This window comes from Zootoca vivipara, chromosome 8, assembly GCF_965207765.1.
Source record: "Zootoca vivipara chromosome 8, rZooViv2.hap1.1, whole genome shotgun sequence".
Lineage (NCBI taxonomy): Eukaryota > Metazoa > Chordata > Lepidosauria > Squamata > Lacertidae > Zootoca > Zootoca vivipara.
In genome coordinates, this window is record NC_142591.1 from 28,765,435 (window position 1) to 28,792,737 (window position 27,303).

Sequence of the window (27,303 nt, forward strand, 5' to 3'; positions counted from 1 at the left end):
GAGCTCAGTCGGGTCCCTCAGCCGAAGAAGCGGAGCCTCTCTTCGCCGCCTCTTCCTTCTCGTCTTCCTCGGGTCTCACTCCGGTTTGGGGCTTCTTCCCATTTTATATTATACTACACCTCCTTCAAGCCTCCTCTCAGTTCACTTGGGACAGCGGACGAGGAGGAGACCGGCATGTCCGGGCAGCAACAGCAGCAACTCCCGGCCACGGCTCCTCAAGCGCCGGGCAACCCAACTCCCTCACCGGCCTCGGCCGCGCTCCTGCTCCACCCGCCGCCGCCTCCCCCGCCGCCGCCGGCCACCTCGGCCCCGCCGCCGCCCCCTCCTCCTCCCGCTATCGCCGCCGCCGCCGCCACCACCACAGCCGCCGCCTCAGCTGGGCCCATGCCTGCCGGGAGCGGCAGCGGCAGCAGCGCCCCTGCGCCCTTCCCTCACGGCGGCGACCCGGCCCTGAACGAGCAGGAGAAGGAGCTCAAGCGGCGCCTCAAGCGGCTCTACCCGGCCGTGGACGAGCAGGAGACGCCGCTGCCGCGCTCCTGGAGCCCGAAGGACAAATTCAGCTACATCGGCCTCTCGCAGAACAACCTGCGCGTCCACTACAAAGGTGAGAGGGACGGAGGGAGGGCGAGTCCGAGGCCGCCGCCGTCTCCATCCCCAGGCCCCACTCCTCCTCCTCCTCTGAAAGGCAGGCTGAGAAACTCCCAGGGATGCTCCTAACGTCTCCCCCAGAAACCGTCGGGAGGCTTCGGTTGTTGCCTTTCTCCGCCGAGATCGGTGGACCCCGAGCCTAGACTTCCTTCCCGCACCCCGCTTTCCGAAGACGGCACACCAGTTGGGCCAGTACATATTCCCCTCTCGTGTTTGGAGCGGAATAGTCCTTTCTCTTCTTCCCCCACCCTGGTTGTTGGAGGAGTCCCTCACTCCCCCCCCCCAACATTATTTTTCTTTCCATCCCGGGCAGACAATGCTGACGCCAGTTCTGTATGCTCCCCAACTCGCCCACAGATAGATCTGGTGGCACCTGCTCTCCCCCCTCCCCAGTTAACTCCTTCCTTGATCCTTTCTGTTTTTCTTTCTCTACGCCCCCCTCTCCCAATACCACCTCTTTGAGCAATCAGGCCTGTTCCGGAAGCTAGGCCTCGGATTACCTTTTAGTCAAACCTTCACTCCTATGATCTTAGGGTGGGGTGTATATATGGGAGTAAAGAAAGATATTTGGGACTTTAATTTGAGGCCATTGCTCTTCAACCCCCCCCCCCAATCTCTAGGTAACATATATTTCCTTGGGGGGGAACAGAAGCATCTTGAGACGGAGCCATCATGGGGGAGGGGGAAATGTAGAAAAATAGAACAACAGGAAATAGCTCTCATTGGGTCTTCCGAAGAATTTAGACAGCCAAGTGGAGACAATCTGGCTTTATCCCTCCCTCCTTGCTTGTCTCTCTCCGCTGGTCTCAAATATGTAAGGGACACTCAAGGATCCTTTGCTTTCTGGTTTGGGGGAAGAGGATAAACAAACTCAGCCGATCAGTTCTCTTGTTGAATAACAGCTTGGGGTCAGGGGAGGAGAAAAGCAAGTCAGTCAGTGTGACGTGTCCAATTAAAAATAACCAGTTATGGCAAGAAATGTGTGTTTGTTTAGCAAAAGTGCAAAGGTCAATACAGGTTGGAAGAACAAATGTAAAACTACTGAGCATGGAAAAGTGAAGAAAATAGGTTGGAGAAACATTGTTCATTTCCAGGAATTCAAAATGTTTATCACATTAAAATTAGCCCCAAAATATATTTTGACAGACTTTCCCTCCTTATGTTCACAAGCAGTAGTGGGGTGTATGGCTTTTTATCAAATAAAAGAAACTGAATTTTCTACTAGGGAAGGGGGTTTCTTGTAACAGATTGTTTTCTTTCTGCAGCTTCTGGAAATGGCATACAAAACAATATATGATTTTAAATAGAGGAGGTAGCTGCTGGGTTTCTTTTGTAGAGCTTATGCTGTTGGGTCTTAAAGTATATAAGTTAATGTGAATCTAGAAAAAATATACCTATTGTATATGAAGCTGTTTATAGAGTTGGTAATGAAAAGCAGGTTCTTGTAAGATTATAAAGTAAAATTACTGATTGAACACAAAGGAATCTAAACCCAGAATCTAAAATTTTCAAGCCCTCTGCTTAGGATGAGTGTTGTTCTGCTTTGTTTTTGTGTGTGTGCGTTCATGCATGCATGCACTGTGTTATATGGAAGTGCTGTGTTGTATGGAAACACTGTATATAAGAAAGTTGCAGGCATTACTTTGAACTTCCTGTTAGGTTTATGTGTGTAATGCTTTCAGCTTCTTTTTTGCTTGCTAAGGTATGGTTATTATGTAGTGGCCTACACTTTGGGGATTAATTTGTGGTTGTCTCAACTATCACTATTGTTGCTTTGTGTTACCTTGTGTGGTACTTTCTTAGTATAGAATACTTATATCTAATGGCTTGACTTAATGTAAAACTATCTTTAGTGGTGTCTTTTTTCTTGTGCTGCAATGCTCAGAAATATTATTGCACTGCATTGCATTGCTCAGAAATAGTAGCATATTTCTCTTTCTTCAGAGTTTACAGTGAGCTGTGACCACAACTGTGGAGAAAAAGGGAAAGCTTCATAACTTACTATTCATAACAAAATAAAAAAATTCCTTCCAGCAGCACCTTAAAGACCAACTAAGTTTTTATTGTGGTATGAGCTTTTGTGTGCATGCACACTTCTTCAGATCTACTATTCATAGACCACTTTGTAATTTACTGTACTGTTATTGAAAAATACCTTCAGTTTACTGAGAATGTGGAGGAAAGATATTTGAAGCTTTGACTAGCTGGGCAGGTAGGCATCGCTGAAATCCAAGGGCCTGTATCTGATAAGACTTGATTTGCTTGGATCTAAATAAGAAAATGGTGAAATGCTTTCCCCATTACTGTATGTGGGATTGTGATATTTTTAGCTAGAAAAGCAGTTTCTTCATGCAAGCAGCAGCCCCACTGTCATTTAGAATATTTAGAAAAATAACTTGCACAGTGACTCAAGTGTTAGAAAATTAGAGAATATCTTTTAGGAGAAAATAGTATTTGTATTTTGCATATAATGAAATTTCTGAATGCTTAATCAGTTATTGCTTAGTCATATCAACTTAAGGACAAATTTTCTAAAAGTAAACTATTATAACAGCATTCTTTGCTAAACTCTAGATAGGATCACATAAAAGTATGAAATTGGTCAGTGGATGAGACCTCTATTGCCAAGTTTTCATGTAGAATATGCATGGGATAGGTAGTAGTGCAAGAATTTATCTATCTGTTCCTATGCAGCTATGTAATGTACTTGTAGTGAGGAAGTTTACTCATCTTTCAAGAAGTTAGATAGAATTACATGAGCTCTATATTTCATGGTGACTACATTAATTTTCAGAATTTCAGTGTAAATCCTGTCTATTAAATCCTATCCATCTCAGCATTGACTCTTAATGAACTGATAATATAGTTAGCTTTGGGATATTCATAAATAAAATGAAAACACTACTTAAAAATTGCATTCTACTTTATATACTGTAGTGTAGATATTGTAAATAAAATACATATATGGAAACAGGTGTAGGGGGACAAGTTTTGTCTGCACCCTGAATAACATAAATACAGTGGTACCTCTGGTTACGGACCCAATCTGTTCTGGGGTGCCGTTCGCACCCTGAAAAGTCCACAACCTGTCTGGCACTTTTGAGCACGCGCGAAAGCACAATAAAGTGCTTCTGCGCATGTGTGAAGCACGCAGGACGATTCTGCGCATGCGTGCACGGTGAAACCCGGAAGTAAACACTTCCGGGTCTGCCGCGTTCATAACCGGGAAAAACGCAACCCACAGCGGATGCAACATGAGGTATGACTGTAATGCATTTTAATACATAAATGTACTAGGTCCTGAGCTGAATGCTGATTGTTCTGCTGTAATTTGTGTAGGCTGCCTGCTCTGTTTTTGTTTTCTAAGTACCCACATGCTATGTGCTTAAACATTTGGTGTTTTATTTTTCTTTGTTTTACACCTAATCTACTCCAAAGGAGTGGGGGGGGCGCGAAGTATTGTGTCACATGATTCAGCAAATTAGCACTGTTCACAACCATACTCATAATAAATGGAGGAGAGGGTCTTCATAATGTGACACAAGAATTGACCAATCAGTGCTGTGTAATCTACCTTTAGCTCCAAACTAGAAAAACAAGTTTGCTCTAAGAACATGGCACATGTGTTTAAGTACATAGTGGACTTGCCACAACCTATGCATGTCTGCTTGTACCCTCAAGTTGCAATCCTGTGCCTACTTACAGTACCAGGGAATTTTGCAGGAGTTACTACTTCTAAGTAAACATCCATAGGATTTTCTTTTTTTAAAGTTGTAAATCCAGTAATATATGTTTGTGTTAACATATTATATTGTGAGACACAGCTGAATAACATATACAAAAATACATCTTTGTTGGATGGCATGCTGAAATATTATTTGATTGATCAAATAATATATAAAAATATTAAGTATTTTATTTAACCCTTTCTTCACAGTAAACAAGGAACTCTGGAGAAACTAGATAATTCATTGCTGATGAGATAATGATTTCTATCTATTGAAATACTAATTTAAAAATATTTGATGTTCAATGCTGGTGGAATGTTTTTACATAACAGATGTCAAAGCAAAAGATGATACAAAAATTAGTGGCAGTAATCTTCTATGTTTTGCTTCAGACAAAGTTCCAGTTCACTCACTGATGCGTTACTCCAGTGCAAAGGAAGAAGGGTTGCAATCAAATATCAAAATAAGGAAAACATTTCCAGACTGGGGCAAGGGTTGCCTATGTGGTGCCCTCTAGATGTTGCTGGACTCTAACTTCTAATCCCTGATCTTGTGTTCCCTTCCAGCTCTGCAGTTCTATGATTCTACCCAGTGCTTTTTTCTGGGGGGATGTAGGGGTACGCATACCCTTAAACATTTTGTGAATCTTAAGTTTGGCCTCATTGAGGGGCAGTATTTCAGTATGAGTAGGAAAATGAGAGTACCCCGCGCCGAGGGCCTTCTGGCAGTTCCCTCACTGTGAGAAGCAAAGTTAGAGGGAACCAGGCAGAGGGCCTTCTCGGTAGTGGCACCCGCCCTGTGGAACACCCACCCATCAGAGGTCAGAGAGAGAAATACCTAAAGGCCATCAGAGAGAGAAATACCTGTTTAGGGAAGTTTTTAATCTGTGATATTTGATGTATTTTAATGTTTGTTGGAAGCCGCCCAGAGTGGCAGGGGAAGCCCAGCCAGATGGGCGGGGTATAAATAATATATTATTATTATTATTATTATTATTATTATTATTATTATTATTATTATTAACATTTTTTAAGAAACAAACTGATTCTACCAGAGCTTTTCATAATACTCTGATTGACAGTTGATGCTTAGGTTCACCTTTTAAAGTATATGCAGATGTTGGAGTAACTGCAAATTTCATTTTTAAGATTCTGTATTTCAGAGTAAGATGATATGCGCAGTGATCAGTCCAGATATACTGGTCTGGGAAATACCGTGTTTCTCATATTATAAGACACGTCTTATATTTATTTTTTCCTCAAAAAACACACACTATGGCTTATTTTCAAGGGATGTCTTATTTTTTTCTTCCTCCTCCTGCCGCGGCCGGCATTACTGCTGCGCCTATCACTATGTCTTATTTTCAGGGTATGGCTTATATTCCTTGAATGCTTAAAAATCCTGCTATGGCTTATTTTATGGGTATGTCTTAAAATATGAGAAACAGGGTATAACAATTCACTTTTCTCTGTGGCAGATGCAAATGCCTGTTTTTCTGCCAAGGCTACTTAAAACTCATATTCTCTAATTTGACAAGTCCTTGATGCAGAAACCAAGTGTCACAATATCAATATACTAGGAGAGCAATCGTGTGCACAGCTGGGATAATTAAATCCTGTTGAAGTCAGTGGGATTTAAGCAGCATATGTGCACAATTGCAGCTCAGATTATTAAAAACCATGTTGCATAATGCAGATATGTGGTTAAGCAAAATATATGATCAAACATGATGAAATTTGGACTAGAGGTTGTCTGATGTGAGGCTACATATCAAGTGGGACCAGACTTGGAGCAATGGAACTCTGTAAATAAACCTTCAAAACTTACCAACCTGCACTTTTTACTAGCCTGCTAAGAGGCTAGTAGATGGACCAGTCATTTGATCGGTTTTGCAAGTGGATTTAGTATTGATTCCTAGGCAGGTGCCAATAGGATGTCTGGAAATAGTTAAGTGAATGTTTCATTTCCTAACTGTTTCATTTACAATCACACTTCATTTATTATATGAAGTAGTAAATGCTGATGTGTATTTTAATATATTTTTCAGGCCATGGAAAAACTCCAAAAGATGCTGCTTCTGTTCGAGCTACTCATCCCATACCTGCAGCTTGTGGAATATACTATTTTGAAGTTAAAATTGTCAGCAAAGGAAGAGATGGGTAAGGTTTGAGTGCACCTTTGTTTCAGAAACAATTTAATTTATACAATCCATCTATTTTTCTGCTAAACAATAATTTAGTGTTCATGTTGAAAAATGTCCAGATTCTACTTTCTGTTCAGATCTGTAAAAAGTAGTAGATATTTAATCAAGATCTCTCCACATGTTTAAAATTTAATCCTAGTAATTGTTTTTAAAGTTGCAGACCCAAGTTTCCACAAATAATCTACAGAAATCAAATTCTCCAATCACTTTTGACATGAAAGGTTACAATTGAATTTTAAGCAGACAATTCATTTCCATTGATAAGTATTTACTGTAACATTCTGATGGAGTCCAGAATTTCCTGAGTTGTATTCTTTGCTGGCCTTTATGAACATAGGAACAGCACCTGGCCATTCCTTAGACTAGTGTTAGTAAGCAGAGTATAGTATTCTTCGGGTTTTCTTTTACTGTGATAACATTTTAGTGAATTCAAATGTTGCCACTCGTTTTATATGGTTTACTGCAGTATAGAATGTGAAAATTCTGATCTCTGTGATTGGAATTGATATGTCTTACTCTACAATCCTGCTTATCTAGCATGCAGAAAGTTAATATCTAGGACACAAATTGATCATGGCTTTCACAGATTGTTTTGGTGGCATCTTGAAAAGTCTCAATTGTTGCCTGAGTGGTTTAAAGAACCAGTCTTAGAAATATTATAACTAGAGTGCTGAACTGAAGTTGTTAATAATTCCAGCATGGGCAACAATGAGTTTCAATTAGTAATTGCCTTTGGGAGAATCTCAAAGAAGTAGTCTCAGAATAAGACTTACTCTGACTAAAAGGCTGTCTATGCAAATACTGCCATTCATATTGCAATGTTTTAACACCTTAATGTTTTGCATTGTTAGAGTCAAAACTTGCATCTGTGGTGGAGGCTATAATATGAAGTAGCTGTTTTAGATGAATTTGGAAGACCTAAGTTTAAGTATGGGTCTGGTGACTATGGTCGATTCCAGAACTTCCTATCTGTAAAATGTGAACAGCTAGGATCTGTTGCAATGTGGTTGTGACAATGGTTGAGGGTGTGACAATAGGTTAGGATTGTAAGGTGCTGTATGGATAACACAATAAGCACCTTGGTATAATTGACAGTTTTTGTAGATATGGGAGAGTGCAGGAAAAGCTGAAAGTCAGTACAGTCATACCTTGTGTTGCGTCTGCTTCACGTTGCATCTTTTTGCGTTACATCTCATGGCAACCCAGAAGTACCGGAATGGGTTACTTCCGGGCTTCACCGCATGCGCTAAATCGCACTTCGCGCATGCGCAGAATCGCCAAATCGCACCTGTGTAGACGCAGCACTTTGAGTTGCAGGCATTTCACGTTACGGGCGGGCCTCCGGGACGGATCCCATCCGTAACACGAGGTACCACTGTATGGCAATGCTGATTTTAGACTTGGATCTTAAACATTAACTTTGGTTAGCCTGGATTCAGTGGGTATACCTGGTCAGTTTGCTTCCTTTCATCCTGTATTTGTCGATGGTAAAACAGGAATATATGAACTAAAGTGGTACCTTGGTTCTTGAACAGTTTGGTTGTCGAACAAGTCAGTTCCTGAACGCTGCAAACCTGGAAGTGTTCCAGTTTGCAAACGTTTTTCAGAAGCCAAATGTCCGATGCAGTTTTCGCTTGAGTGCAGGAAGCTCCTGCAGCCAATTGGAAGTCGCGTCTTGGTTTTTAAAACGATTTTGGGAGTCGAACTGACTCCTGGGACGGATTAAGTTCAAGAACCAAGGTACCACTGTATATCAAAGTAGCATTAGGAGACTGAATAACATATGGATATATTTTGAAGAGTAGAATTATTGCTGAAATGAATTTCATGTTCCTAGTTTATTGCATTTATCTGAAGAAAATTGATTAATCAGACATGAATTGCCATAGTGATTGTATCTAGAGGTATACTTGATCAGTTATTGGAGCTTGATGTGTCTGATTCATGCCAGTTTTTCCGTAGCTAACAGTATGTGGATCATAAACTGTGGGTTTGGATCTGGGAAGAACTATACTCACAAAGGTTCCTGATGTTTTCTACAGCTTGGTAGAAATCGTAATAGGTTTACCTAAATTGCCTTGTAATTGTGTAATCCTGCATGTTTACTCAGAAGTAAATCCCACTGAATTCAGTTTGGCTTACTCACAAGAAAGTAGGCATAGGATTTTAACCTTAGTAGTTTAATTTTTACTCCTTTTTATTGTCTTCTATTCATTGCATTTCACAATGTCCCTATACTTCCAAGAGGTATTACATAACTTGTTTTCTTCATGCTGGAATATGTTCCCTTGTTAGGAAGAAGCTCCTTTACTCTTTCTTTTCTTCCTTAGCTTATTTTCTCTTAAGCTATAGCCTTACCAGTTAACAGTCCATGTTTGATGATGACACTTTATCTTAGAAATGCTGACATGCTGCATTTCATTTGTGTATTGATCTTGCTGAGACATTAGACAAGCTCTTTGAAGAAAATGCAGAAAACCCTGTTTAGCTAACAGGGTAGTGGGGAATCAGAGCTTAATGGATTGGGATGTTGGGGACCCCTAATCAGCTTTTCGTTTCCTGAAGGTATCCGTTTCTGTTGTGGATATTGAGAAATATTGAAGAAATGAAGTACCAGGTGGCTTTGTGCAATTTTTTCTTAGTGTTGGTTTGAGTCTCACTGGGTCTAAAAAAAAAAAGTTACAAGAAGGAATAAGCTTTCCATTTCCCCTTCCTGTTTGTAGTATAGCTTACTACTTTGGCCAGTCCAAAGACCATTTTGGCCAAACCATGCCCACCTACCAAATCACCTGCTATTGGGTGTAACCAAAATGCAAGTTTTTTCTCAATATTGTTCTTTTCACATGCATAGAAACATCCTGCATTTGCAATGGCCCAAGTTTACAGAAGCCAGGAGTGCAGATTGCTTATGCCACAAATCCAACTTCACACCTTTCAATGAAATGTGTATCTAGTACCTGTCAAAAGAGCATATGTGATATATTGTGCTGTATGAGAAACTGAATGTTCAATTGTCATGCCAATCCATACCTCTTTGATTCAATAGTAGCTAAAAAAATTTCTTGCAATGTTGGTTTGTTTTGAAGTGGTCATTTATTTGAAATTCAAAAAGGATAAACTTTTTTTTCACTATTACAGTTATATGGGGATTGGGCTCTCTGCTCAAGGTGTGAATATGAACAGACTACCAGGTATGATAAGAAATCATTGTTTTGGTTTTAAAACATAGTTTTATTCCTATGAGATGCTAATCAGTACCTCTTTTTTAGATACTAATCCTGATAACCTGTAAAAACCTTTAAATCCTGTGGCTAGCATTTTGTAAGTTACACCCGCACATGTGAGTGTGGGGTTTGTAAAAATGCTATCAAAGCAAGAAAAATACTCCAGCTGACACACCCATCACTTAATAAAGTTATCCAAAGCTGATCCCACCCTCAAATAGTTCCTCTTAAATTTCCCTCCATAAGCAGTGATGGGAAGGATTATCTTCCTCCTCCTATCCACATTCCAGTACAATACTATATATGTCTACTTAGGGGAAAAGTCCATTAAGCTTAAATGAGCTTCCTGAAGGTGGTGCTGGCTGAAAGGCACTTTCCCCATTCTCCCAATCTAAAATACCGACACTTCATGATTTCATCCTCTATCTCCGCATCACCTATTGCTGCCCCAGGCTTTAAAACATATTCCTTCCTCCAACCTCACAAATATGCTACCAAACACTCAGAAGTCTCATCTCTGTGCTTCTTTGTATTGCTGTTTCTATGATAAGTGGCTTTTGGATTTAGCAGCTTGCTGCTGCAGCTCTAATGCTACTTTGTAGTTCTTCTAATACAGCAAAGCATTAATACTCTAAAAATTCATAAATATGCTAAACTACAGTTTTATGTTGCAAGTTACATACCCATATATTTCATGTTCTTAAAGTAGTAAAGTAAGTTTTAGCTTGATAAGAAGATAAATATTTCATTACATCTGAATTTCCTTCCAGCATTCCTATACTCTTCTCCTGTGCTCCCCCCCCCAGCCCTGAAGTTAAACTGTGTTTCACACAACCTCAGAATTTCCAGTTTCTTCTTAGTCTTATGCTTATTTTAGGCATATGCCTATGGCTTAACCTTTTCGAATTCAGTTGTGTTTATTTTCAGATGTATCATCTGATGTGCTACAAAGCTAAATGCTACATGTTTTGTTTTAAGGTTGGGATAAGCATTCATATGGGTACCATGGAGATGATGGACACTCATTTTGTTCCTCTGGAACTGGACAACCCTATGGTCCAACATTTACAACTGGTGATGTCATCGGCTGTTGTGTAAACCTTATCAACAATACCTGTTTCTACACAAAGAACGGACATAGTTTGGGTATGAAGAAAAGTCACTGATAATTAAATATATATCAATACACCTAATGAAATGGTGATGGCACTCTTTCCAAATCTAAGATGTTAAGTGTTACTTTGTTGTTGGAGCTCAGCACTGAAAGAAAACATTATAGAAAGAAAGTTCGAATACTGTTTCCTCAGTTCTAGGAGGACACTTGTCAGGGCTCTTGTCAGTAGGTCTTTGAGGTTTCAAAAGAGCTCCAATTTTGCAAAAGTTAATATACAAAATTGCTCACTTCAAAACTAAAAGAAAATCAAATTTAAAATAAACATTCAGCCTAGAGCAGGCATCCCCAAACTTCGGCCCTCCAGATGTTTTGGACTACAATTCCCATCTTCCCCGACCACTGGTCCTGTTAGCTAGGGATCATGGGAGTTGTAGGCCAAAACGTCTGGAGGGCCGCAGTTTGGGGATGCCTGGCCTAGAGGCAACTTACCTTATGACTTTATATATCTCAATAATGTGGATCGTATTTTCTTTCTATTATGTTGTTCCCTAAGCCAAAATTCATTTTGCACAGTTCTTATGGTTTTTTTTATCAGCAAAACATAAAACAAAATTAATATAATGAAAACTGTAAAAACATTGGTAATCTGGTAATAGCTTTGCGGTTGTTTGGATCTAGGCTTCACTTCTGCTGTGGCAGAAGTTAGAGAAGTAAGTTTTGCCAATTTGCCTTTCCCCTTGCAGCACTCTGCTCATTCAGGAAATCTGTTCCAGAGGGTTGGAATACTCTGTGGAGCAGTGTGGGAGTTTGTGCTTGAGGCTGATGGGAAAATTGGCAAAAGTCAATGTGTTTCCTCTGAATCAAAAGCATTTTGTGGATAGAAGAATACCTTCTGTTTGTGGAGGTGAAATCTAGCTCTAACCCATGGGCTGGTTATTTTAAAGTGAAAAACAAATTCTCAAATAAGCTACATACTGTTGCCATCTCCCTAAAACAGATGCTGAAAGTTAACTTTTGTGTTGGTTCATTCCTTGGCAATACAGGTTTCTTAACAAGATTTCCCATAAACTGTGTAAACTAGGATTTACCTGGTAAAATAGGAGTTGATAATCCCTGTTTTTATTGCCTTTTTATGTTGCATTATCATAGGTACACAAAATACTCTGCCTGCTTCTTAACAGCGTAAGAGTACACCTAAGTAAATTCTAAAAAATGAGAATAACTAACCAGTAATATTTCCTGTCCTCTTGAGATCTAAGCTGCTCAACTTAGATTATATGAGCACTGAGTATGTTGTATGATTAAAATACATTTTTCTATGTGACTGCGGCAGCACAAATCTTAATTTATGTCTCTTGATTACAGGTATTGCTTTCACGGATTTGCCGGTAAGATAAACATACTCAAAAAATCAATAACATTCCTATGTAAAATACACATTTCCCTACTTGTATAATATGAGTTTTTCTCTCTTTTTATATATTTTAAAATGACAACCATGATAGCAAAACAACAATTTGAACTTGAAACAAAAGTTTCTCATTTTTAATGGAGGTTTTTTATGGAACTTCCAATTTTCACAAGAATATTGGCAAAATGCTATAAACATTGCCTTCCATTTGGTGTGTTAGTACCTTGTGTTAGCATTTATGACTTCTGATGCTTCAGTAGCTATTTAGATTACATAGTAGGAGTCACAAGTATGGAGACATAAGTTTGTAGTAGAGCTCAACCTGTGCATGCAAAAGGTCCCTGATATAATCTCTGGCAGCAGAAGGTAAGACTTGGAAAGACTTCTGTTGAAACCCTAGAGAGCACTGGTTCTCAAACTTTTTTTCTCTGGGCCACACTTTCAGAATCAAAATTTGCTCATGCTACACCGAATTTTTTATTGATAAGAAATACATTGGAAAACAAAAAGAAACAACTCCTTGATTTATAACACAGAACACAACTGCTTATAATATGATCATGGGACATTCGGAATGTATAAAACAATGCAGCTATGTACGAACATGAATCATTCCCAAAATATTAATGAGCCTATTACATATGTACCTTAAGTATGTATTCAAACTCAGTGAGAGGTGTGAGCTTGCTTTATATTCGGTCTAATTTGAGTCAAAACACTCGTCTCCTCAACAACACAAAGAAACCTTTCTCTTTCCTGATTTTTCATATTTGTCAGAGTTGAAAATCCCTGTTCACAACAATATGTTGTGGAGATGTAGAAGAATAGGCAATGCTATTGAAGAGAGGCATGAATACTGCTTCTGGTTGTGTTGTGTATAAAATTACTTCTCTACTTCTCTACTAATACTATACTATACTACACTACACTGAAATGTTCAAATATTCCTTAGATTGCCCTTGATTCTTCCTGCCGCACTTGCCATCCTCTTCTGCCACACCAGTGGGTGAGAACCACTGCCTTAGAGCATGGGTGGGCAAGTGTGATTCAGTTTTGTTTTCTGCTAGTGGCACTTGCAGTCATTTTGTTGCACTTTATATCCAGTAATTTGCTTTCATGCCAGTTTAAAGTAAAGTACATTTGGATTTTGAGAGATTAAAGTCTGTATTGCAATTATCTCTTGCAGCCAAACCTGTATCCTACAGTTGGTCTTCAAACACCAGGAGAAGTGGTGGATGCGAATTTTGGACAGCATCCATTTGTGTTTGATATTGAAGACTATATGCGAGAATGGAGAACCAAAATTCAAGCTCAGATTGACAGATTTCCTATAGGAGATCGGGAAGGAGAATGGCAGACTATGATTCAAAAGTAAGCATTTGAAGATTATACTAAGTCCTTCCTAAATTTCTATTCAAATTTAAGAGATTTGATTAGTCTCTTCAGTCTTAGAAATCCTAGTCTGCATATTGTCAGTGGAGGTAAGTTTGCAACACCTATTAAACTGTGTCATTTGTATTTGTATTTGTCTGGTGACATTATCTCCATGTAGAATAATGTTTCTTGTTGTTGTTGTTGTTGTTGTTGTTCTTTGGTGATCACTCGTAGCCGAGTAAGATTGTCTTCCATAAACACTATTTTAATAATGAGTCCGTGACTGTGGAGGCCAATTCTGTATCCACACGCCTTCCACAGTGCTTCTTCCAGTATTTGCTTCTTCCAGTACACTGATATTATTTCGCCTGTCTTCCCAAGTGATATGTAAATTTTTTAGAGAGAGGTACTTGGATGTGAAAGCAATGCCGACTTTTTCTCTCAAACTTCAGCAGTGCAAAAATCATCCCATGCATCTTGATTTTTTAAAATCTGTGTCATGACAGTCTCCTTCAGTATGTGTGAATTTGGATTAAATAATATGAGAAGTACGTAGTTGTTACCTTTTGTTAATCAATGATTCTAGGTCTGCTTCCTATATATAACAATTAAAAGACTTGCACACTTTGTGTCACACCAGTATCTGACAATAATGATAGAATGATGATGTGCACATTAATTTCTGATTCAGTGCTATCAGTTTATACTACCGTAGATTGTGCCAGTTAAACAACAAAAGCCCCTGACAATATCTCTTTTTGCTATAGTAGTAATAATGCCACCATACAAACTTCAAAATACTGTTGATTTTTGTCTCTTGAGTAGCTTATGAAAATCTTGGCTCAGTGCATATAATTAATTGATTGATCTATTTATTTGCCCTCTGTGCCATATGGACACAGTTTTTACTCCAGTTTTTACTCTGTTTCTGCTTTGGATGAGGAAGGGAGGAATAACACTGCACACGCTCTCCGTTCTGTAAACACAAAATTAACATACCATTTATCAGCTTATTTCTACCTTGCAGCTGAAGATGCTAAAGTTTGCACCAGCAACCTTAAGACCAGCTTGTTTGCTCCTCCAGGGAATTGCAGATTGCGCCTCTTCTGTGTGTTAACATCCAGAACTGCCTTAGGTTTCAGAGCTTAAGGAATTTCCTATGCTCAGTGCTGCTTTGTATGCCTAAATTAAATATTTGATTTAGCAGCAGCATTAAATCACTTAATTCTTCTAGACTAGCTCCATTGTCTTGAATAGGAAGTTAGAGCAGGGGGTCTCAGGGTTGTTACCTTGACCACTCTTGTGTTTTGTATCTTCAGTCTCCTAGTAACAAGCAGCTAAATAAATGTTGCTGTTTACTTAAAATATACATAAGCATACATGTTTCATTTGAAAACATGAAAAGTGGTAACTCTGCATGGAAGTTACTTGTTTAAATTAATTTGTAGTGCTAAAAGTGAATGGAACGCGGGTGGCGCCGTGGTCTAAATCACAGAGCCTAGGGCTTGCTGATCAGAAGGTCAGTGGTTCGAATCCCCGTGACGGGGTGAGCTCCTGTTGTTCGGTCCCAGCTTCTGCCCACCTAGCAGTTCGAAAGCACGTCAAAGTGCAAGTAGATAAATAGGTACCGCTCTGGCGGGAAGGTAAATGGCATTTCCGTGTGCTGCTCTGGTTCACCAGAAGCAGCTTAGTCATGCTGGCCACATGACCCGGAAGCTGTCTGCAGACAAACGCCGGCTCCCTTGGCCAGTAAAGCAAGATGAGCGCTGCAACCCCAGAGTCGTTCGTGACTGGACTTAACGGTCGGGGTCCCTTTACCTTTAAAAGTGAATATTAAATTAGAATATTATCCCAGGATATTTCATAATGTAAATTTTCCTAAACCACTTCTCAAGGATTTTGAGGAGTTCTTTGTTTGAAAAGTTGCCTCCAGGCTATATATTTACTTGCATATGTTCACTTTTTACAGGATGGTTTCATCTTATTTGGTACATCATGGGTACTGTGCAACAGCAGAGGCCTTTGCTAGATCTACTGATCAGACTGTACTAGAAGAATTGGCTTCCATTAAAAATAGACAAAGTAAGTCTGAAAAATACTGTAATTTAAATGTTCAGATATTTTTTTTCTTAGTGCTCCTTGTTCAGATTTACAGAATAATCAGCAGTTTGTGGTCACTGTGTTCCACAGATGATACAAAGAAAAATGGTTTTCTAAATATAATTAGCAGGGCCGCCACCTATAAAACCATGATTAAAATTAATTCATTTAGATTTTAATAATAGTAATAGTAGTAGTAGTAATAAATTAAATAAATAAATAATTTATTTATTTGTACCCCGTCCATTTGGCTGGGTTTCCCCAGTCACATATTAATGCGCTTGGTATGAGTGCATTTTTGAAATACAGTAAACTCTCAATATATGCTGGGGTTACCTTCCAGGGATTACACTTAAAGCCAAAATCACATATAGTCAAACCACATTGGATGCAATGGCAGGTGGGATTGCTGAAGTGTTTCCTCCCTGACTTCTGCCCCCTTTTTAGTTGTTTTTATTTCTTTGCCAGCATGTGAAGCTGAATGTGCACAAGTTAAATGCATGTAAATTGCAGGATTACTGTATCAACAGATGTATAACTTGACAGTTTATCCAACAAAACCTATTCCACAGTTGAGAGATCATCAATAATATTTTCTCTTACATTCCTATTAGTCTTTGCCCTACCAATTACTTTTGGGTTTTAGTGATTTAGGCAACAGTCCTAAACTAAATTACTTGAGAGTAAACCCTATTAAACTTAATGAATGAGATGTGCTTCTGAATAAATGTATATAGGATTGCGTTGTTAATCAGTTAAAGCCATAGTTAATACATATATGAAATTAACTGATTATTGAACTTTTCTGAAAAAACATGCTTGAGGATTGCTCTTAATAACTTTCAGTCATGCTATTTAACTACAGTAGTCTACCTCAAATTAGAGTTTTGCCTTATAATTGGTATAACAGAATATTTCTCTTGATTTGCTATGGTGCAGTTGTCAAGAGTTTCTGAAGGGATTCTTTGCCTGGCTGCTTCTGCTTGTTATTGTTGCTGTTGCTGCTTTTTATTATGGTTTTTTAAAAAAATTCTTTGAAATCTGTAAGCTATTTTGTAGGTCTCCTCCTTTCAAAAGCAGGATTTGCAAGTTTTAAGTACTAACTGGGTGTGTAAGAAAGATGCAATTTTGTAGTTTATTTTATGTTATTTTTATATTGATTGTATGTTTGATTGAATTTATATACCTCCCTATACGTGGAGGGCTCACAGTTGATGTAAAGTATTTGTTGCAAACATGTCTAGCAAAATCTGGTGAAAGAAAATATTTAACCACATCAAGGGTGTGGAACTCTTATCAGGGGTGCAGGGATTCCTCTGCTGGCCAAATTTGACAGGTGAGTAGGACTACACACATCTGTCAATCACCTAATGTCACAGTGGCATGAGATGATAGACCACTGTTGAGTGATCTCCATCTTCTTCTTCTTTGCCGATCACTCCTAGCCAAGTAAGATTGTCTTCCATAAACACGATTTTAACAATGGGTCCGTAAGTGACTGTGGAGGCCAATTCTGGATCCACACGTCCTTCCACAGTGGGGACATTGGTTTCTGGGTGGGAGTTGATCATGGTGTGGATTTGCCAAGCGTGCCTTCCTCTTAGCACGTTTTCCCCTTGCGTCCTGAGATTGAGTTTCTTCAAAGCCCATGATACCTTTGGTAAAGGCTGTTCTCCAACTGGAGCGCTCGCAGGCCAGGGTTTCCCAGTTGTCAGTGTTTATACTACATTTTTTTAGATTTGCCTTGAGACAGTCTTTAAACCTCTTTTGTTGACCACCAGCATTATGCTTTCCATTTTTAAGTTCAGAATAGAGTAGTTGCTTTGGAAGACTATCATCAGGCATCCGCACAACATGACCAGTCCAATGAAGTTGATGTTGAAGAATCATTGCTTCAACATTGGTGATCTTTGCTTCTTCCAGTATGCTGATATTAGTTTACCTGTTGGTCTCTCTTGAAGGTACTCTCCCAGCACCATTCAGCTGATGGTTGGTGGAAGTGTTGCCTTCCAAGAGACCTGCTACATTAGACACTGTGGTTTGCATTGAAAGAGCATGCTAAAGCAGAGGGGAAATTTACAGTTCTTAATCTGTTTCTTTTTCTCCACAGGAATTCAGAAACTGGTTTTAGCAGGAAGAATGGGAGAAGCCATTGAAACAACACAACAATTGTATCCAAGTTTATTAGAAAGAAATCCTAATCTCTTATTTGCTTTGAAGTAAGTCTTAAAGTAAATTGTTAGTAAATTGATGTCTAATTGTTAGGAATTTATGTGGACACCCTTACGACTTTCAAGCTTCCACAGTAGCAAATGACCTTGTTGGTTATGTTAGTGCAGTGAATTGCAAAAAGTTACTTTGAGTATTGGCTTTTATTCCTCAGTCTTGAGAATCTCTTATTTTAATTTAATTTAATTTATGAAAGAGCACAGTTATAATCCTGAACATTCTATAGCAGAACTTTTGGAATGTGAAGTTAATATCAGATTATACCTGGTTTCTGTGAAACTTCCAATAACACTTCACACATCCCTGTGTTGGACAACTCTGTAGGCCAGTTGCCCAACAATGTCACAGAAATTCTACTTCTATTTTCCTTCTATAATTTCAGCCTCTAACCAGGAAAAGAGAGAGGGAGCAGATGCCCCTCCCCTCCCAATTATCTGAAAATGAAGTGCATATGTAGGTCTGTGCTAATTTGAAATATGTCGTCCTCTCTTTCCCCAATACCTGAACCGGATTTTTTAAATATAGTGAAGTGGTATCATGTGGCACTTCAAGAATTAAAAATAGTGCCCCTGTTACTGGGGATGAGTAATACAATTCACCGCTTTCTCCTACAACACTGGAGTAGTATTTTTCTTGTACGCTAAGGTGTGTGAATATCCACTATTGGCCATGTAATCTACTTAAAACAGAAGAATTAAAAAACTTGCTGTAAGGCTTATGGAACTTGAGGAAGCAGCTGCAGTTAGGAATTGAGAAAAGGCCCTTCCTCTGCCACAAAGCCCCATTCGTTTATTCCCCAATCTTCTATTTTTGAATGGTTTCCAAGCGGCAGTTACTGTTACAGTAACTGGTGGGGGAAGTAGAAGATGTAGAAGAAAGGTGGGGGAAGTAGAAGATGTTCTCATTCTGCAGTAATGATTATATGTTTCATTGACCTTGATTTGTATTAAACAGCAACCAAATTACTATAATACAAATCAATAATACTGAGAGCAATTAGAAATTATATTGAAATTATATTGGCTTCATAAACTAACTCTTTTCTCATGTTTCCTAGGGTACGGCAATTCATAGAAATGGTCAATGGTACAGACAGTGAAGTACGATGTCTAGGAGGTCACAGTCCAAAATCTCAAGATAGCTATCCTGTTAGTCCTCGATCGTTTAGTAGTCCTAGTATGAGCCCCAGCCATGGAATGAATATTCACAGTATAGCAGCAGGCAAAGGAAGTAGCACACACTGTTCTGGTGAGTTTGAGCTGGCAGAAGCTGGTGTTATACAGAGGTGTTTCACTTCTGAATCTTCAGTTTTTCATCCATCTGTCTATTAGCACATGAAATGCTTTGTGTTGTGGCTGGTGTCCTGCAATGTTGCCACTCAGCTCCTTGCTGACAGTAACAACTTTTCTTCTGCACCTTTCTTATTTCTAACAATGGAGACAGATATATCCCATAGTGTATGAGTGGGAGACAAGTGGGCCTCTCTTTCAATTAACCAGTGAAGCTATTGCCACTGTCATAATTTTATTTAAGGATCAAGCAAAGAGATTCTTCCAAAAGTTTGAACCTCATTACACTTGTCTCACAGGCAGGAGGGGTTTTTCCCATGCTACCTAGACCACAGTAGATCAAATAATAAGCAGCTTGTTCATACTGCTGCTGGAGAGGGAGGAGAGATTATGGGAGGAGAGTCCTCTCAGGTGCCGAAAGATAGAAACCATATCGTTTTGAGGTTAGCCTGCCCTCTATGAAAAACCCGTGTTGTATGGAATTATGAATATTCAAAATAAGCAAAATTCAAACACTACCTAGATTATTTTTAAAAAGAATTTTTGCTTCTTGGGTTTTAGGTTTTGAAAGTAGTTGCAGTAATGGAGTGATATCAAACAAAGCATATCAGTCTTACTGTCACAGTAAACATCAGTCCACCAGTTTGAATGTACCAGAGCTCAATAATATAAATGTAACACGATCACAGCAAGTTAACAGCTACTCCAGGTAAGTACACTCATTCCAACCTGATACCACTGTTCTTTGTCATTGATGTATTGTACTGATTTTCTAGTACGGGTAACTCGCATCTTATGTGGCGGTTGCGTTCCTAGCCATCTCACATATAAGCGAAATTGCATAAAGCCAGGGGACCTCCTTGCAAGGTGGAGGGTTGCTTGCCCAGCTTTGGGAAGGCAGCACAGGGGTTTGGGGATGCTGCCAGAGCCCTTACACCACCTTCCCAAAGCTGGGTAAACCCATGATCACAGCTTTGCATAGGTGCAGGGGAATAAGTAAGATAAGTGCAAGTTGTGAGTTACCTGTATAGGCTATTACAAGCTTCAGTGCCTCCATCTCACCCTAGTGGGTGGGTTTCAATTAAAATATTTTTCTCTCTGCACTAATTAGTGCATTAGTATGCACTAATCAGTCACTACTTTCCCCATGTCAACCACTTATTATTCAGGGACTTTTCTTCCCATTCCCATATCAACTGTAGGCAGCCACCATTCTTGAAACTGCTGTACAGCACATACTTCTCTGTGAAATCCCTTTCCCTCTCTTAACCCCCTGTACAAAGAGAGAAAGTTTAGAGGAATCTATATACCACCTCAAATGTGGATATATTTCAGATACTCTGCACTATCTGGGAGGAGAAACTGGACAATCCCATACATGTCTATTTTTTAAAAATTAAACACACAGACAAGCTACAAAAAATATTTTTCACATGTCTATTTAGCATTTATATATTTTAAAACTATTTTAATTTTTGCCTGCCTGGAACCAATGTGGATAAACGAGAAACTCTAGCCCTGCTGATGCATTATCATATTTAGGCCCTATCTATGTTGATGTGGTGGAGGGCCATGCTTTTAGCACGGCTCCCAAAATATGTATGTCTGCAGAGAAATCCCAGTGTTTGAAAATTATGAATATGACCAGCGGTAGGAATATACTGGATGTACTCTACATATGAATGGGGCTTATATTTTACTTGGTGCACCAATTTCTGATAGGCTAAGAAAATGAACTGGAGTGGTCAGGAACAACAGGGAAAGCTGGTCTTGTTTCCTGTAGTTACGTATTGTGCTATTACAAGAACTGTAATACAGTGGTGCCTCGCAAGACGAATTTAATTCGTTCTGTGAGTCAATTCGTTTTGCGAAAAATTCGTCTTGCGAATCCCATAGGAATGCATTGAAATTTTTTTTTGCCCATAGGAACACATTAATCGAATTTCAATGCATTCCCATGGGAATTTTTCACAAAACGAATTCGTCTTGCAAGGCAACCTCCGATCGCAAAACCCACTCGTCTAGCGAAAAATTAGTCTAGCAGGGCATTCGTCTAGCGAGGTACCACTGTACATAAAAAGTGGTGACTTTGGAGATTCATAGCCCACATACTTAACTTTTAAGGAGCTCGTGTTCTGGCTTTTAGACAAACCTGCTGCCAGAATATGTCATACCGGTACTTGGGCAACAAGTGCCAAGGTTCCTGCAGGCTTCATCACCACTGGACTGCCTCCATCATGTGTTTCTGTGAGGCCTATGATTGCTTAGCTTGCTATCCCAGCTCTGTGTATAGTACACCTACATACATACCACCCACTGCCATGCCACCCACCTGCTTCTGTCAGGCAGCATAATTAAGATGTCAGTGCCAGCAAGCTCAGGCTTATGGGAGCAACCTGCTTGAGTTGGGCTTGCTTTTATACCCTTTGATCCACCCCTTATCAAGGATTCTTCATAATGTATAGAATTCATCATGAAATGAACTTTCTGATATTCTAATAGTAATGTTTCTTACAACATTGCACAAGCTCACATAGAACTAGAATATCCAAGGAAGAGCTCTGTCACCCCATCAGTCAAGTGATATTTTTTTTACCATGTCAGATGCAGATGTGTGGTAAAATAGGTTTTTATTCTTCCCCAGTTGCATTGTGGGACATAGTGAGGTGCACATTTAAAAATGAGACCCCCATTCCAACTCTTTATACACTTAATGATGCATTTTTCCTCTTCTCAGCAATGATGTAGACATGGAAACAGATCACTACTCCAATGGGGTTGCAGAGACATCATCCAATGGCTTCCTTAACGGTAGTTCTAAACATGATCACGAAATGGAAGAATGTGACACAGAAATGGGTCTGCAGCAAAATTTCTTACATATTTACTATTACTATCACCATTTATTTGTTTTGTTTACTTGTAGTTATTTCCAAATGAAATTAAGACATACCTAACCAGTTTTCAGGCAGTTTATATAGCTCTGAAGTGCTATAGTTAGTGGAAAATCTTTATATGTAATGTCTGCATTTATAATTTACTTAGTTTGCATTGGATTATTTTCACTCTGCAGTGCCTCACTATGGCTTGACTCACAATTCCTTCCTGTTGTTGTAAAATATCTTCTGAGTTTGCATTAACCTTGGAAGAGATGGAATTGTCACACAGATGCTGCTTGAAATGGTTCAGCGTTATGACTTTTGCCCACCACAACTCCTAAGTGGTTCTTATTGTGTGGAATGTCTTCACACCAGCATCACACTTTTCCTGCTAATGAGTGAAGTAGAAACAACTACATCAACTTTGCCTCAGCCCTCCTCATGTTTTAGATTACAACTCCCATCAGCCCCAGCCAACATGGGCAATAATTAGGCATGATGAGAGCTGTGCTCTAAAATATCTGGAGGGCACCAGGTTGGGGAAGGTTGATCTGCATAATGAGCTATGTTACTCATTTCCCCGGTGCCATAGACCAATAAGGCACAAGGATGCTGTCCGTATCTGTGTGGTTGAGGCAGCACCAGGGGAAAGGCCAGCTGGACCCTCCCTCTGGAAACATAGCCCCTTCAAACTCATAGACTCTTATATCCACCCCGAATGACAACTCCCATAGCCTTGTAAAGCATTTTTATTTTTAATAGCTGGTATATGACCGTAATAAAGCTTGATTGATTGGTGTGGTTGAGGTAGTGTGCAAGTGTGCTTTTGGTGTCATCCCCCAACAAACTTGATTTGTTTAAATAGATCAGATAAAGGAGAACTACATGTAGAAGAGAGTGGAAGAAATTTAGCAAATATCTGTGCATTCTGGATAGCTTTTGTAGATTTTCATCATACTTTCCCAAGTTGTAACTTGAAAAACAAAACACACACCTACTAGCACTACCCTAAGAATTAAGTTTTGATTAGCTATTGTTGTAGGTGTGTATAGAAAAGTGTCTGTGACAATTAATGTACCCCCCCGCCCCCCCCATTTTTGGCACTACTTAGTTAAAAAACAAATTCCTGGGAATATCCAAATACAAGGTTCTGTAGCACTTTTAGGAGAAAAAAGATTTGTTTTCCTTGCAGTAAACAGTTACATTTCTATAGCTACCAAGCCTGAATCAGGTCTGGAGCGATAACCATAGTAAAGGGAGCCATTTCCAAGAAAGGAATATCTTTACTCAGCTGAAGTCCAAGAGTCAGGATCAGTTAGTGAATATCCTTTGCTTTAAGAATTACGGGTGCTTATTTCTATAATTTTAGGGAGGGTGTACTGTAAACACATTCTGGTATTTCTCCATAGTGTGTCAAATTACAGAGAGATGTTTACCAGGTTTTATTTAAAATAAAAGCCCACTTGTTTGTAATAAAACTTCCATCGCCATGCTTTGGAGGGGATCCAACCCAGCACAAGGGCTTCTAGACTGAAGGGGAAATTGTCACCACTTTCATGCCCTGTAAAAATGTTTATGCACAAAAAGGCATATTCTGTGAAACCCAGTGTCTGTCTACAACACTAGTGTGATGCCTTGCTATGTGGTGAGCCCAGAATATCACATATCAAGTATTTGTTTAAAGCACAAGCAAGTTGCAGAATCAGTTGCATGGTTTAAGATAGCTTATCACACCTTAGAATAGTATATTTAAATTCATTTAATCGATATAAACATGCCTAATAAGGAATGTTTGATACAATGACTGGCTAAATTTAAAAACAGAACACACACACCAAAAACAAAATAAAGCTTGCTTCATTACATATGCAGTAATATTTACAGTGGTCAGGATCCAGGATCCAGTTCCATGAGCCCAAGAAAGTCTTGGTTACCTCATAGACAACTGCTTCTGAATTTGAGGGAAGTTTCAAAAGCAGTTGATAATATGACTTCGATGACTTCCCCTCCTCCATCCTCTGGGTTAGTATAGACACACTAAGCAAACCTAAATTAGTTTTTATTTGAGCCAGCAGACCTTCCTTGTAACCAAAGTATCTTAAATACTTAAACAGCTCCAGCTTGTGTTTTAATTAATGCACTTTTGGCATTGACCTCAGTTTTGTGGAACTTCTTCCCAAGGAAGCGTTCCAGATCCACATCCTTGGCTCTTTTGGAAGAACAATAAATCATTATTCTGTCATGCCTTTTGAATTTTGGTTTTGTGTGGTGGGTTTTTTGTGTTTTTATGTGGTTTCCTTTTGGTTTTATCTGGGGTGTTGTCACTTTTTATTGTATGCTGCTTTGCAGTTCTCAAAGTTGAAAAATGGATTAGAAAATGAAGTCTTAAATCAGAAGCCTAAACCGTGAATTGATCAACTACAATTATTATTTTGACCTAATTCATTGTGTTTGTGTGTAGTCAAAGCACTGTGTTCTCACTGCTGTGCTGTTTAGTGATGGTGCCTTATCATTCTCACAGAGGTTGATTCCAGTCAGTTAAGACGTCAGCTGTGTGGAGGTAGCCAAGCAGCTATTGAAAGAATGATTCACTTTGGCAGAGAATTGCAAGCCATGAGTGAGCAGCTAAGAAGAGAGTGTGGCAAAAACACAGCAAATAAGAAAATGCTCAAAGTAAGTTAAAATGTCTTTCCAGTAAAATATGAGCTTGAGCTGACATATTATCAATCCAGTCTATGCCAAGGAAGAGGGTAATGTTTGCAGTTCTCAGCTCGCTGGCTTGATATCTGTGAAGCATTAATGTGCTTTCACCTATTTGTGTCAAAACAGCCACCCAAATAACAAAACTACAGGTAGTACAATGTGCAGCTGAAAAGCAGTTTGACTTGTTTTGGGTAGCTAGAATAGCTTTGGTTTTTAATTCTGTGTGGAGGAATGAATTGTATCATGCTTAAGGAAATGCAGTGGAAAATGACTAAATTAGTTGTGTCTGACTCTCCGGTTTAGTCGTTTAAGCAACAACAAAAAAACCGGTTTCCTTTCTTTTAAGCACTTTCTGTCCTACCCCTGCTCTGATAGTGAGAACTTGATCTCATGTTGTGTAGTTAGGAACTGTGGCTTTTTACAGATGTAACAATCATTTTCATGATTTTAAAAAGAGAATTTGGAATTTACATTTGGCAAATTATAAATACGGTAGTGCCCTCTACCATAAGCTCATTTTTTTAGCAAGATTAAAAAAATTGATGCAAGTGTACTTGATTTTAATCGGATAATTTGATAATGACAAAATTAAGCCCGGATTTCTCAACAGGATGCATTCAGTTTACTTGCATATTCAGATCCCTGGAGCAGTCCAGTAGGAAATCAGCTGGATCCCATTCAGAGAGAGCCTGTGTGTTCAGTTCTCAATAGTGCAATACTAGGTAAGGCTTGCCATTTTTTTTCATAGCACATTTATTATTGTAAGTTAACCTAAAGCAATTATGGTGTTCTGTGCCAAAAACAGTAGTGTAGAGATTTAGGGTAATTTTTGGCACTTGACCAAAACCCTTTTTGTACCTCACTTAGCAGTAAATGTCAAAGTTATACACCCATTTTCATAGGATTATTTTTTTGTATAACATTGTAAATGCCCAAATCCAGTCAAATGACACAAACCTTAAATTCGTCCAATTGACGTTTCAGTCTTGACTGGTATGATTCACAAGGTTTTGATACCATATAATTCCTGCATGGTTTATAATATAGTAAAGTCTTGTGATATACTAAATTATAAGACAATATGTGAAATACTCAGTCTCTGTTTTGGGATGCTGGGAAGAATTTAAAGTCCAGTTTGGTAACTGCAGAGGCACAATATTTTTGTAGGAAAAGTACGGTATCTCATTTCCCCCTCCACTGGTCTGAAGTATAACATATTGCGTAATCTTTTCAGAGACGCACAATCTACCAAAGCAACCTCCACTTGCTCTTGCAATGGGACAGGCTTCACAGTGTCTAGGATTGATGGCCCGGTCAGGAATTGGATCCTGTGCATTTGCCACAGTGGAAGATTACCTACACTAGCTATGCATATGATGATGTCCAAGGTGTATAATGTGGCTATATTCAACATGAAAGTAGACCAGCTCTGCTGAATGGAGTTTGGATTTTTTAAATTATGTACTAAGGACAGGTCTGTTGCTTTACATTGCTTCCTAGTTTACAGCATGACGCAAATGATTTTCTAACCTACTGTTAGGATAAATTTTCCATCTTTAACCAGAGTTAAGTATCATTGGTAACATCAGATTGACAAACCCTTGAATTGTTCCAGACAAACCAAAAAAGTCCTGCCTTCATGGAAGGTGGGATGAAATAGATGATGTTGTGGATGTGTTAGTATGTGGGTGATGTAAACTTCAAGCAGGATAATTTGCCAACTTCCACCCCCATTATTACATAGATCAATCAGTGTAATTTGCAAAATGCATAAGTACCTGACAGTTTGGCTGTATAGTATTGATGGGAAGAAATATTTTTAATGTGTACTGTAAAACTTGAAATACTCAGGAGCTGAGTGAATATGTTTGTTGCTACTTACAATCTCAACCTGTTTCCTAGTGGTTTTTGTTTTAACATGGTCTTTTCAACTCTGTTTCCTGTTTAACTGCAGACAACTTATGTTGTAGACTCACCTGTTTAACTGTTGTATTATAACAGTATTATATGTCAACACAGTGTGGTTATGGCCTATTTATATAAAAACCAAATATTTAGTCAATTTCAGTCTTAATTTAATCTTTGTACACCCTGCATTTTTAAAAGTGCTTAAATGAGTACTCTATTGCAATAAAATGTAGTGATACCATAATTAACCAGCCATTAAATACTTCTACATATGATAGGATGGCTACCTTACTTTGCTTGTGTTGTGTTTTGGACTTGGGACTAGTTAACTTAAACATCTAGCGTTTATGAAAGTTGTGGCAGGGGATTCCTGTGTGTTAAAAGGGTTTAAAGAACCTTTTGATGAGATATGACAATGCCCTTAATACTTACAAAAGTTGGCTTGTCTGAAACCTCTTTTCAATACACATGTAAGAAATCATATTGAACAGCT

At 39.0% G+C, this 27,303-nt stretch overlaps 1 protein-coding gene across 3 annotated transcripts; it reads left to right on the forward strand.

The window, feature by feature from the left end:
- On the forward strand, positions 1-27,085 carry RANBP9 (RAN binding protein 9). 3 transcript variants are annotated; one of them, XM_035124555.3, is made up of 14 exons: positions 1-604; positions 6,424-6,535; positions 9,718-9,770; positions 10,782-10,949; positions 12,283-12,305; positions 13,515-13,699; positions 15,672-15,784; positions 17,913-18,021; positions 19,089-19,279; positions 19,882-20,029; positions 22,058-22,179; positions 24,721-24,872; positions 25,513-25,624; positions 26,137-27,085. In XM_035124555.3, exons 1-14 carry the CDS (start codon positions 175-177, stop codon positions 26,265-26,267), a joined length of 2,049 nt encoding a protein of 682 aa, XP_034980446.3. In that variant the 5' UTR covers positions 1-174; the 3' UTR covers positions 26,268-27,085. The 3 variants fall into 3 exon arrangements, with proteins under 3 accessions (XP_034980446.3, XP_060133932.2, XP_088531364.1); XM_060277949.2 differs by having other exon boundaries at positions 22,058-22,131; XM_088675238.1 differs by lacking the exon at positions 1-604 and adding an exon at positions 1,448-1,462.
- Positions 27,086-27,303: the final 218 nt, after the last annotated feature.

What these genes read in the sequence shown, in the direction of transcription:
- RANBP9 (XM_035124555.3), top strand. Translation starts at nt 175, where the DNA reads ATGTCCGGGCAGCAACAGCAGCAACTCCCGGCCACGGCTCCTCAAGCG. An exon ending in CCTGCGCGTCCACTACAAAG is followed by an intron (nt 605 to 6,423) that starts GTGAGAGGGACG and finishes TATATTTTTCAG; the next exon opens with GCCATGGAAAAACTCCAAAA. An exon ending in TTGCTTTCACGGATTTGCCG is followed by an intron (nt 12,306 to 13,514) that starts GTAAGATAAACA and finishes TATCTCTTGCAG; the next exon opens with CCAAACCTGTATCCTACAGT.